The sequence below is a fragment of the Pantherophis guttatus genome, chromosome 3 (genome assembly GCF_059756535.1).
Source record: "Pantherophis guttatus breed Tessera chromosome 3, ASM5975653v1, whole genome shotgun sequence".
NCBI lineage: Eukaryota > Metazoa > Chordata > Lepidosauria > Squamata > Colubridae > Pantherophis > Pantherophis guttatus.
Genome location: NC_142065.1, coordinates 128,012,100 through 128,025,908, shown reverse-complemented (window position 1 = coordinate 128,025,908; position 13,809 = coordinate 128,012,100). Strand labels below are relative to the sequence as shown.

Genomic DNA, 13,809 nt, shown 5'->3' with positions numbered 1-13,809 from the left:
CTCTGCCAGCGAAAATGCCCCCCCTCACCCTCCCCTTGAGCACGACCCTTCCAAGCTCCATTTTCACTGGCAGAGGACTGCAGGCCAGTCATTCGCCATTTCCATGACTGCCCCACGGGCCAGATGAGTTTGATAGCCCTGGATTGAACTTTCTCTTTTATTTTTTATTTTTTATTATTTTTAATTTTTATTAAATTTATATCCCGCCCTTCTCCCCGAAGGGACTCAGGGCGGTGAACAGCCGAGAATTAAAATAACACAATATAAAAGTTAAAATAATTAAAAATAAATTAAATTAAACGGCCGCCCCAATTTAAAACCCCTAGCAATACAATTAAAAAACTAACCCATAAAACCTATTCAGGCCAGGCCGGCTTGCTGAAATAAAAACGTCTTCAGGCCTTACGGAAAGTGCGGAGATCCGGAATCAGCCGTATTCCGGGAGGTAGCTCGTTCCAGAGGGCGGGTGCTCCCACAGAAGGCTCTCCCCCTGGGGGCCGCCGGCCGACATTGCTTGACCGACGGCACCCTGAGGAGGCCCTCTCTGTGAGAGCGTATTGGCCGGTGGGAGGTTATCGGTAGCAGCAGGCGGTCTCGTAAATACCCTGGCCCTAAGCCATGGAGCGCTTTATTGCTATTTTGCTGTATGGATCCAATTGAACCCACCACAATAATTTGGTGCAAGCCTTAACTGTAAAGTATTTAACAACAGTTGGAATGAACTATTTATCTTGAGTAAAATAGAAAGCTTATATAGCCGAGTCCAATTTCTGCCCTTTGGGATACGTAGAAAGGGCATTTTAGGCTCCAGAAGTTTGGAAAATCTAAGTATTTAAAAGTTCTGATTTGTTTGATGGTATGCCCTCCTGTTTGCAGTTCTGTGTCTTGGGAAGTTTGGAAAATACAGGTATTTTAGATTTGGAATATTTTACCACGATTAGAACAAAGCTACCACATCATTACCATAGAATAGTAATTTCATACACCATTAGCCCAGTGTAGGAGGATGAAAGTCTAGGCTGTTTAAACTAGCCACAAGTGAATTCATGTATACATTAAACCGTGCTGGAGGTACTACACAATCCTGTTTTACTCCTGTATTCATTGGTATTTCTTTCGTCTTATGTCCTTGGTCACTGGACCTGACTTTCATTCTTGCAACTTTATACATTCTAGATATTAGTACCCTGTTTTCCCCAAAATAAGACATCCCCTGATAATAAGCCCAATTGGGCTTTTGAGCGCATGGCAATAAGGCCAAGCGCTTATTTCAGGGTTCAAAAAAATATAAGACAGGGAAACACAGTAGAAGCAGACATTTATCAATTGTGCTAGTTCTAAATTTGTGCCACGGTCTAATCCTGAAAATCAAGTTGAATAAACCCTTAAAATCAGTGAAAGGCACAAATGCAGATGCTGCAGCACTATAACATAGTCCCTAATGTAAATCTGCCTTCCCCAAATGTTGTCTGTTTAGCACTCAGAATAGATTAAGACCGAGGCCAGTCTGTGGAAGTTCATCTGCAGATATATATTACCAATCATTTTAGACCTGGCAGGAAGGGGGTAGGGTGAAATTAAGATGCGAATACAGAAGCACCCTTTTACAGGTACTCCCGAGCACATTTTATAAATATCTTTTTACTTAGCAATTACTTTTATTTTGGTTTATTTTGTTTTATATTGCTTTCTGCTCTGCTTATCAGACTTGGAATTTTAATTGAATGTTGATTGATTTTTTTTTTCTGTCAGCTGGGTTCTGCCTGAACTCTCTGTACTCCCTCACACAAGGAAAGGCATTAGGGTGGTGAGAAAGTGAATTTTGATGTATAAACATTGCATACATTATTCAAATAACAAAAATTAAAAGACCTCAAAGGAACTAAAAAGGAACATTTAAGTAAAATTAAAAGAAGAACATACCCTAACACTGGCCAAACATAGGAAAGTGAGAGGAAAGGGGTTTCACAATCTCTTATTCAGGTATTGTTTTGAATGGAATACAGATTAATACATGGTTTTGGCTGTCATCTGTTTCTGTTTTTAGATAACAACTCTGATTAACCATAAGGATAAACCAAAGAAGTCGTATAAGACATTGAAAGCAGTCCAACAGGTGGGCCAAGCGGTTAACCTAGCTGTTGGAAAATTTGTCATGGTGGGTGAAGCTATAGCCAATGAAAACCAAGAGCTGAAAGAAGAAATGAAGGCAGCCTGCACTGAAGCAAAGCAAGCAGGTAGGTGAAAGTTTATGAACCTGAGAAGCAGGGCATCATTTGTTATAAAAATACCTGCTGCCTTCTATTCTTTTGGATTTAGTAAATCCTTCTCATCTTGAATTTACCTGCAACAAAGACCTGCATTTTAATATCTTAAATGTGTGGAGAAATACCACAGGATATTATTTTAGATCAGATCTCCAGTCTTGTTGAAATTGCATTAACTCCTACCATGTTTCCCCGAAAATAAGACCCTGTCTTATATTTTTTTGAACCCTGAAATAAACACTTGGCCTTATTGCTTTATCAGGGGATGTCTTATTTTCGGGGAAACAGGGTACTGTTGATCTGTGGCATTCAGTAGGGAAGCATTAACACAAAGAAATGGTGGAATAGTCATGGTTCTCAAAAATATCTGCTGTGATTTAAAACAGTAACTTTATGAATTTCTTGTTCTTTGGAGCATGAATTGCAGTTCCTAATGTCTCAGAATATTGAGTGATGTGAGATAGGTATTCTAGATGCTTCATGCTTAAAATGGGACCAAATTCTTTTCAATGAGGAGCATTTGGTGATTACAACAGCCTTCTTTCTCAAAATATGAAAGTTTACAGCAGAAGAACTAATTGATAGGGCAATTAAAAAAGATACACCACTGTTCTCCATATTTTGTAAGCATAAGAATGAGTAACTAAGACATATAGGTAGTCCTTGACTTACAATAGTTCATTTAATGACTTTTGAAGTTATAATGGCACTGAAAAAAATGACATAGTTTTTCACATTTACAACCATTGCAGCATCCCCTTAGTCACCTGATCAAAATTCAGATGCTTAGCTACTGGCTCATATTTATGATGGTTGCAGTGTCCTGTGGTCACGTCATCTTTCACGACCATCTGATAAAGTCAATGGGGGAGCCAGATTCACTTAACAACTAACTGTTAGTAACTTAACAGTTGCAGTGATTCATGCACCCCATTTTTGGCTCGTTCCAGGCGGTGGGGATCGCCTATCTGCCGCCTGGAACAGGCCGAAAATGGAACGCGTGGAGGCCAAAAATGGGATGTGCGGAGGTCAAAAATGGGGCATGCAGAGGCGGCGATAGGTGGCAGCGGTGATGGGCGGCACCAGCGCCGATGGGTGGCGGTGATCCCCGCAGCCTGAAATAGCTGATAGGAGTTATTCCAGGAGCCACATCTAACCACTAATCAGCTGCTCGTGCTAAATCAGGCTGTGCTGAATCTGACCACGCTGTTTGCTGCAAGGAGGCAAATTGCTAGGAGGCAGTGGCCGAAGGGTGGGGGCCGGCGGGTGGGCATGGCTTTTGCAACACTCGCTGTATAAGACACACATTTCCACTCACTTTTTTTGGGGGGGAAGTGCGTTTTATACTCCGAAAAATATGGTATATTAAACAGATCTATATGCCTATGTTTTACTCAGTAAATTTCCGCACTTCATGATGCTGTAATATTAATGAGTTTGCTTGGTCCCCAAATCATAATCAGTGAAGAAGATTATGAAAACTAAAGCAGTGACATTACCTAATATGTTTTAGATTATTAATTATTATGCTAAAGAATAGCTAGGGATCTAATCTCCAGGAAAGTGGTTTCAGCCTCCAAGATGAGCAAAGGGCTTTTAAGGAAAGCAAGCACTATGACAATATAGAAGCTTTGTTTTTATCTACTAAACTTATTGTTATTAGTCATTCCGGATCAAAAGAAGAAAAGACAAGTTAAAAATGTTTTAAAATAAAGATGAACACGCTTACTTCCTTCTAGAACATAAGCAATGTCCTACTGTATCAGACAGTAGCCCATTAAGTCCCGCAGTGGTCCCCGATTGCGCAAGGAAGCCCATTAGTCTCCAGCAGGTGGCCTACAGAGGCAGTTACACTGCCATCAAAGCTAATCACTACTGATCCCCATGATTTCCCTGAATTGGCCCAACACTTTTTTGAAGCCAGTTAAGCTGGTAGCCAGCACTGCATCTTGTGGTAACCATCACCATCATCACATGGTAAAGATAATGCATAGAATTTAAAATTCTCTTGCTGCACCACTGATGTTGGCCTATATTCTCTTTTGTAAAATACAGTTTTTACCAGTTGATTTTGTATTCAGAGCAAGGCTGAACTAACTACTTTTTGCTTATAGGTGAGACCATTGCACACCTCACAGACATTGCAACCTTGGATCGTCCAGAATCTGATGGCCAGATAACAATTTTTACAGACAAAACAGGAGTGATAAAGGCTGCGAGGCTCTTGCTTTCCTCAGTTACAAAAGTATTAGTTCTGGCTGACATAATAGTTATTAAGCAAATTATAGCTTCTAGAAACAAGGTAATTATGATTTTGTGAACAGCGGTTGTACGTTTTGCATACAGTTTTATATTGTATATTATGGAATGATAATTTAATATTTTTAACTGGCATTGAGTTCAGTCCAAGGTCATTGTGTGTGCATTTGTGTGTACATACATACATTTTCTTATTAATAGGAAACCTAAGTGCTAAACTTTAGTCAGATAATACATTATAGATATGTATAGCCATTATGGGAGCAATAAATAAGCCTTTCATCCAGTAATACATAAAGTTAAACTGCATTGTGTATTGAAAGAGTACATAAATAATCTTGACTGTATGGCCATGCAGAATTGGTTGCATCTTACAATAGAAACAAGAACTGATTTTGAGAAATTCTAAATTTGTCTTGTGAGTGATCTATCACTCATGGTTTCTTTTCAACATATTTGACAGGTCCTTATGACAATGGAACAGTTAGAGAAAGTAAGCAGTTTTCAGGAATTTGTGCAAATATTCAGTCAATTTGGAAATGAAATGGTGGAATTTGCCCATTTAACTGGAGAGCGACAAAATGTAAGTGCTAGATAAAAGTCTATCCATTCAATGCTTTGTACAAAACATTAGCAAAAATTACTTAATTCTCAATTCTGCCTTCTTACAGAAAAAATAGTCATCTGGTTAAAAACTACAATTGGTGTTTATAATGTGTGCATCCAACCTGCAATTTATCAAGTATTGTAAGACATAAAAGTACCTCTGAACAGTGAGATCCCATCTGAGCTGTCACGGTTAATAACCATAAAAGGCAGAATACCACTGACTTTAGTAATACTTGGGACTTTTAGTCTCAGCATCTGTCCTAATTGAGCCACAGCAGCAGTGTTTCCTCCCAACTGTGAAGTACTGGCAGTCTTGGATGACCCAATATTTGCAAAAGTACAAAAGAAAAAAAATAAAGCAGAAATACCCTGGAAAACTGCCATCGTTAAAAAACAAAACCCCCACAATAGCCTGAGTGGTATGGAATGCTGACTGACCATCAGTGGGAAAATGTTCATAAATAGATTGCTGGGTCAGCAGAAATTTTTCCTCAGCATGTAGACCATGGGCAGAAGTCAGCAAGTAGCTTCCCACTTGTGCACCTAAGATTGCCTGCCAGAATTTGCAAGCAAACTACTATACTGAAGAAAAGCACCTTGATTTTTGTGCAAAATGAGATGTTTCTGACAGGCATAAGACACTAATGTTACTTAAACAAAGAGAAAGCCCCACATCTAGTTCCAAAAAGGAACAAAAAAAAATGATGTTCCAGATCTTTTGGAGATATCATATGGTTGCCTTGCCCTCTGCTGCTACCTACCTTGAAGAAAGTGGTATAAAGGCATGGTTACTTTTCCTGTTCCTGGTCTAGATTAGCAAACAATTCCCTTAATTGTTCTACACTAGCAGACAGCTCCTTTAATTCTGTTGAAACCAAATCTATCTTACATCTAAAGTGTTAAATCTTTTGGATTCCTTCTCTGTAACTTCTATATTGTAAAATAAAATGTTTGTGTTATATCTGTGGAATGTTTTATTTTGTTAAATCAGAGATATAAGACATGTCTCCTTTACTGACTGAAGCTATTTCAGATGTCATTCTCACTCTATTTGGAATTCTAAGAATTAGGCAAAATTAACATCAATGACTATAATAAACAGTGATACCCATGTTTCCCCGAAAATAAGACCGGGTCTATTTTTTTTGGATGAAAAGACCCATTAGGTCTTATTTTCGGGAGATGTCTTACTTTGCAGCTGGCTGCCCATTCCCTCCCACCATCTGCTTGCCTGCGGCTGCAACAGCTTACAAGGCTTCCCAGGGCAGATGCACTTTTCGCCCGGACAGAGAAATGATGGAGACTGGAAGCTTCGTCTGCTTGTAAATGGGATGCTTTGAAATGGAGCTGAGTTCATTGGGATTGCCTGCCTCCCCCACCCACCCCGCCTCTGCCATGCACTTTTTGCTGAGAGGAAGATGAAGCTTTGTCTGCTTGCAAATGGGATCTCCGACTCTCCATCATTTCTCCATCCAGGCGAAAAGTGTTTGGGTGCCTATGGGGCACTTGGGAACAGAGCATGAAATCACATGAATCTAATAGTTCAGAAGCAACAGAAAAGTTGCCCAAATTTCTCTCCATATCCCATTATCAGGTGTCCGTCCTTTTTTTTAATAATTAAAAGATATGACATGCTTTGTTTTTCAGTAGATGTCCTGTACTTCCCTTTGCCAAGAATTATTGTTATCCATTAGGAGATTTTGCTTTTCTTTCCTTAGGATCTGAAAGATGAAAAGAAGAAAGCTAAAATGGCTGCTGCTAGATCTATTCTTGAGAAATGTACCATGATGCTTCTCACTGCTTCCAAGGTAACTAATTTTTTCTGTTTGTTATCAGCAAAGCAAAAAACTTGAGAGCTGCTGTCCGGAAAACATGGGGACAGCATTGACTAAAGCCACATCAGTCAACATGTCTAGAGCCTGGAAAGCTTTCTGAGGGACACCAGAGGAAATGTTGACAAATGCAGTGGCTGATTCACTGATAAGCAGCCTTGGCTGATTTGCCCAAGGCGGGGCGAGACGTACACATTAATGGGATTCGCCTTGGTAAATAGCACAGAAAGATCCAAATAGTATTGATGTATCTTTATTTACCTGCTTGTTCACCGCTTTTTTTTTTCTTTTCTCAAAATTATTGATTTTTTCAGACCTGTTTAAGGCATCCCGATTGTGAATCTGCCCGTGTTAACAAAGGAGCAGTGTTCCACAGAATGAGACTAGCTTTGGAACAGGTTATAGAGATTGTAGCAGACACTCGGCCCAATGGAGAAAATGAATCAGGCCCAATGAGTATCTATACTGGCATCAAAGAATTCAAGGTATGAATCAGATGAGACTTTTTTGGAGACTATTTCTAGATGCAAGAGGAAAAACATTTCATTGCTTTAGATTAGAATTTTCCAGTGATTTTCGAATACTTCAGTATGTTCAAGACTTTTCAGTGCACTTTGTTCATAATCTGTCCAGGATTTTATGAACTAAAAATTGCATGTATATCAGGGGTGAAATGCTCCCGGTTTGGACCAGATCGCCCGATCCAGTAGCGATGGAGGCGGATGGTTCAGAGAACCGGTAGCAAAAATCCCTGCCCCCCTCCATGCCCAGCTGAGCCACGCGATCATCAGAGGCTTTTTTTCTTTTAAATGGCTCTGACGATCGAAGCTGAGTTGCCTGATCAGCAGAGGGTTTTTTAAAAACCCTCTGCCGATCAGGCAACTCAGCTTCGATCGTCAGAGCCATTTAAAAGAAAAAAAGTTTCGCCGAAGAGGTTGTAGAAAAAATGGTTTTAAAAGTAAAAAAAAAAAAAAATTGGCCACACCCACCCAGTCACATTACCCCCTCCCCCACCAAGCCACACCCACAGAACCGGTAGTAACAAATTTTAGATTTCACCACTGATGTATATGTATGGTTGAAATATGACAATTCCTAGAGGAGAATGTGTGTGTACCTTGGTGGAGGAGGTTCACTCAGAAGGTACATAAATGCTGGATACAACTCACACTACTAGTCTAGAAAGTTGACCCAATTTGCTGAAACAAATGTACTCGTAACTCCAATCCAATATGCTGGTAACTTCTAATTTGTATTAAAAATGGCAAAACTATATATAGGTAGTCCTTGACTTACGTTTGCAATTGAGCCCAAAACTTCTGTGGTTAATTGAAGTATTTGTTAAGTGAGTTTTGCACCATTTAGTGACCTTTCACAATCATTAAGCGAATCCCTGCAGTTGGTAAGTTAGGAACACGGTTGTTCAGTGAATCTGGCTTCCCCATTGATTTTGCTTGTCAAAAGGTCACAAAAGGGGATCATGTGATCTCGGGGCACAGCAACGGTCATAAGTATGAGCCAATTGCCAAGCATCTGAATTTTGATCACCTGATCATGGGGCTGCTACAAAGGTTGTAAGTGTGAAAAATGGTCATAAGTCACTTTTTTCAGTTGTTAATTTATTTATTTATTTATTTATTTATTTATTTATTTATTTATTTATTGTTTATATTTATATACCGCCCTTCTCCCAAAGGACTCGGGGCGGTGAACAGCCAACAGATAAAACACAAGAAACACAAAATTTAAAAACAGTATTAAAATCCGATTAAATTAATTTGGCCCACAATTAAAAGCACCCCTGTATTAAAACCCATAATTAAGCAGTTTAAAAATTAAAACAATTTAAAAGAGTTAGGCCAGCCCGGCTTGTTGGAATAGATACGTCTTTAGGGCACGGCGAAAGGTGTGTAGATCCGGGATCCACCGTATCTCCGGGGGCAGCTCATTCCAGAGGGTAGGTGCCCCCACAGAGAAGGCTCTCCCCCTGGGGGCCGCCAGTCGGCATTGTTTGACCGACGGCACCCTGAGGAGCCCCTCTCTCTGGGAGCGTACTGGTCGGTGGGAGGCTATCGGTGGCAGAAGGTGGTCTCGTAAATACCCGGGTCCTAAGCCATGGAGCGCTCTAAAGGTGGTAACCAATACCTTGAAGCGCACCCGGAAGACTACCGGGAGCCAGTGCAGCTCACGCAGGAGAGGTGTTACATGGGAGCGCCGAGTTGCCCCCATAACCACCCGCGCAGCCGCATTCTGGACCAGTTGGAGCCTCCGGGTGCTCTTCAAGGGGAGCCCCATGTAGAGAACATTACAGTAGTCCAGGTGGGACATGACGAGAGCATGAGTGACCATGCGTAAAGCATCCCAATCCAGAAAGGGACGCAACTGGCGGATCAGGTGAACCTGATAAAAAGCCCCCCTGGCCACAGCCGTCATATGCTCTTCTAAAGACAGCCGTGTATCCAGGAGGACGCCCAAGTTGCGAGCCCTCTCTATGGGGGCCAACGACTCGCCCCCAATAATCAGCGATGGCACCAACTGACGATATCAGGATGCCAGAAGCCACAGCCACTCGGTCTTGGACGGGTTGAGCCTGAGCCCGTTTCTCCCCATCCAGATCCGCACGGCCTCCAGGCACCGGAACATCACATCAAGGGCATCGTTGGGGTGGTCCGGGGTGGAGATGTACAGCTGAGTGTCATCAGCGTACAGATGGCACTTCACCCCGAAACCATGGATGATCTCACCCAGCAGCTTCACATAAATGTTGAACAAAAGGGGCGAGAGAACCGACCCTTGCAGCACCCCACACACAAGGCGCCTCGAGGTCGATCTCTGTCCCCCCGTCAACACGAACTGCGACCAGTCAGAGAGGAAGGAGGAGAACCACCGCAACACAGTGCCCCCTACCCCCAACCCCTCCAATCGGTGCAGCATGATACCATGGTCGATGGTATCAAAAGCCGCTGAGAGATCTAATAGGACCAGGACAGAGGAACAGCCCCTGTCCCGAGCCCTCCAGAGATCATCAACCAACACGACCAATGCCGTTTCCATGCTGTACCCAGGCCTGAAACCCGACTGGAACGGATCTAGATAGACTTTGAATGGTCACTAAGTGAACTGTTAATAAGTTGACTACTACTTGTAATAAATATTACTATACAACTAACACATGCCATCTGGATGGCTTTTCTATAATATAATCTTCTATCTCACGGGAGCAGTATGGATGATTTCTCTTGCAATTTTGCCTGTTTCAACCCAACTTTTGAGGGGAGGCGGGTATATGAAAACTTGACAGATCACCGGGGAAGGTGCTTTGCACAAATATCATCTGGTACAATTTCCTATTCATATCAGCCATTTTACATAGATGGTTGTGTAGATTATTGCCATGTGGGTGAAGTCCGTCATCCTTTCCATTAGAAGTGTGTATTCTGAAAAGAATGCAGCAGGATGTGGGTGTCCTGTGTAGGACATTTTTCACAGTCCTAACCAGCAGTTAGCCCAAACATTGGCAAGACACCAAATTAACTATCTCCAATATGTGAATCTCAATCGTGAGACGTGCATAGTCAGCATAAAGACACTGAGATGCCATCTTTAATTCAATTAAAAGATTTAACCAATAGCTTATAGGATGGAATATATATTAACAACAATTAGATCTAAAAACACTAAAAGAGCATTCAGTGAATTTACCATATTACAGTTGGGAGGCTGAGAATGTGTGGCTTGTTTTAGGTCATGTGATGGAAGGGAGCTTTGATTCTAAACCTTTCTCCTAACTGGCATGCTATAACTGCACCGATATTTCAGTCTTTTCTGCTTTTTTTAAGTATATCATGTATCCCTTCCCCCTCTTTTCAGAATAAGGTGGAAGGTCTGCGAGAAAACCTTTATCTTCTGCCAAGGGAGAACCTTAGAGCCTTGCTGCGTCTTGTCCTTGAACTCACAGAAGATTTTACTGATTCTGCTTATACAAGCCATGAAACACGGGGACGCATCTTGGAGCTCTCCAAGCAAGCAAAGATGGAATTGGAGCAATTGGTGTCAGCCTGGATCAATGCTGTAAGAAAGACTTTTTTCCCAGCACAACTGTTGGTTTGAGAACTGGTACTAAATCAGTTTATACACTCCATATGATAACGTGCATCATCACAGTATTGCAAATTCCATGGAGTAATCCACCCTTGCCATTTAAAACCAGATTTTTCAAACATTTACTAAATCAGAACAAAATCCCAATATAATTCCTTTTATAAATACAACTTTTCTCCTATTATTAGTAGTCAGATTCAGAAAAAGATATATGTAGTACATATTTGTCCTCTGCTATGCTAGCTACTATTGTTTACTGTTGTAATTTATTCTACATAGTGAGAATGGGACAATAGCAACCATTACTCTCAGCTAATATGGGCAACATGAAAATGTTAAACCCAATACATGTGGAGAACTCCTAAAGATTTAAAGTTTCTCAAAATGTAGGGAAGAAATTGAAATCATGTAGAACTGAGACACAGGTGAGCCTTCGGATTAAAATTGGAAACAAAATTGCCATTGCTAAACTAAATGATTATAAAGCGTTATGCCACATGACCATTTCACTTAGTCTTGTCATTGTTAAGCAGTGACCACATGGGTCAGTAAGCAAGCTGATATCCTGTCAGCTTCTCCAACAACTCTGCTTGTGGGAGGCCAGCAGGGAACATTAGAAATAGTGATCATGATCATATGACTGTGGCTCATTGTGATGTCATAATTGTGAGTAGGGCACCAGACACCTAGATAACAAACATGACCATGGAAACATTGCAACAGCTGAAACTATAAGTCCTACTTGTTCAGAGCCATCACTAGTTTGAATGGTCACTGAACAATAGATCGTAACCTACCTGTATATGCAATATTGCTTAACAAATCTATTTATTGGCTTTACAACATACTATATATTAGAGCAGTATATCTTTCTGTATGCCAACTTGTAAAGCCATTGTTTTCAAATTACAATGGTTAGGTTCACATGTTTCCCTAAGTTAAAGTATGCTTTGTTTGTTTGATTTTGGTTAATATGATGTATGGGCACAACTATTATAGTTTGGAAAACTATGTAAGCAAACACTGGATTAATGTGATGTATTAATCCAGTTAAACTTGCAAGCAACAGATTCCTCATATCAACAATATATTTCAGGACAAATTTTGCTAAATAGGAACAAGATTGATTATCGTTATTAATTATTCATATGGAAATTTATTGAGCTCTCATACTGCACTAAACCATAAATTGGTTTGATTTTTAGCTTAGCACATTGTTCATCACATTATGTAAATCGGTCAGTTGTTTCTTATTCAACAAACTAAGATTAAACCATGGTTCAGCATGATATATGAACTAATGTAGAATTCATGCATCTCTTAGGCATATCTTTTCAAAGCCACATTTCAAGGTTCAGTGAACCTTATTTCCAGATAAAATTACTATTTTATTTAAAGATTTTATTTAAAAGAGCAAATGGCCTAAAGTCATGAATTTGTGAAATTTGAAATTGTTTTTCTTTAGCAAAATCAGAAGAAAAGAGAAGTCACAGAGGACTTGGAAATATCCATTCTTAAAATGTGCCAGTGCATGAATGAGCTTCAAAGAGAGGTAAGGTAGAACCCAGTATAATCTGGAATATATATTAGAGTTATTCCTCAAAATGAATTATTATAATCTCAATAGAGATATAACAGTGTTTCCGACTGTCTGACTTTGTCATTTAACCAGCAGGTGGTTTTCAGTAGAAGCCTCCTGGCATAAGTTTCATGCAGGAACACAAATTGTTTGGGATTGTTTCAGAATCTACCTGCTTTGTATTCATAACAAGTCACTTTTAGTAATCCAGTTTATGAGCTACATAGATGTGGGTAGCCTGTCAGCCTTTGCTGTGTCCCTCAAGAGTCCCCTCCAACCTTGAATGCAACAAACTGATGGCGTAGTTTCCTGCCTAGACTGGGAGAAACAGAAAATTTTCAAAAAGGATATAACAATTCAGAAGCAAAGAGCATTTCTCAAAATCCCTTTCATTCACAAGTGTGAAATAGCCTACAGCTACAATTCCTCCCCCCTCCCCCCCTAATAAGTCTTGGTCACCAAACAATGTTCATCCTTGACCCAGGAAGAGCACAGGCCTATGGAAAGAACTTGTCTGAAAACCCTATGCAAGTCAATTTAATCCAAGAAAGCAATGAGTACATGAAATCTTATCTCATGTACATGGTACATGAGATCCATATTACCATTAATACTTTTTCATTTTTTTTCTCTCCCCCCCCCAAATTATTATCCAATTAGGATTTCACCATCACCAATTCCTCTCCTTGCATACACACATTATACCAGGACAGACTCTTTGTTAGTCTAATCAGCATTTCAAGGGCCAAGGAAATTGCAGCTCCCAAATGTGACAGACTGAGTTTTCACTAGCTCCGGTTAGCAGGACCCATGCTTAAGCATATTGAAACCTCTACTTGTGCTGCCTCTGAATGCTAGAACAAGGTCTCCATTTCTCAGAGATTTGGGCACAGAGAGAACTTCCCCAACAAGACACATTAGTGAGTGGGTATGTCAAGTGATGAAAAAGGGTTGCAGTGGAAGCTCTGTCCCTTTTGTACATTTATCACATTTTGACAAAAGCATTGGAACTTGCAGATGCCTTTGTTCCCAGCAAGTGTTAATTTTTGCTGAAGACTCTGGGATTTGAACATAATAATCTCGACATACAAAGTATGCATTCTTCTACTGAGCAACAGTCTCTTCCCAAGCTGTACATGAGTGGGCATGTTTAAGAAAAGAA

General features: G+C 40.4%; 1 protein-coding gene across 2 annotated transcripts in view; it reads left to right on the top strand.

The window, feature by feature from the left end:
• The window catches only part of CTNNAL1 (catenin alpha like 1), a 66,136-nt gene that overhangs the window by 29,848 nt on the left and 22,479 nt on the right, over positions 1 to 13,809 (top strand). For both annotated transcript variants that reach the window (XM_034411845.3, XM_034411846.3), the window contains exons 2-8: positions 2,048 to 2,237; positions 4,382 to 4,569; positions 4,990 to 5,109; positions 6,854 to 6,943; positions 7,282 to 7,452; positions 10,838 to 11,038; positions 12,534 to 12,620. In XM_034411845.3, coding sequence (XP_034267736.2) covers positions 2,048 to 2,237; positions 4,382 to 4,569; positions 4,990 to 5,109; positions 6,854 to 6,943; positions 7,282 to 7,452; positions 10,838 to 11,038; positions 12,534 to 12,620 — 1,047 coding nt within the window. The remainder of the gene's footprint in view (positions 1 to 2,047; positions 2,238 to 4,381; positions 4,570 to 4,989; positions 5,110 to 6,853; positions 6,944 to 7,281; positions 7,453 to 10,837; positions 11,039 to 12,533; positions 12,621 to 13,809) is intronic.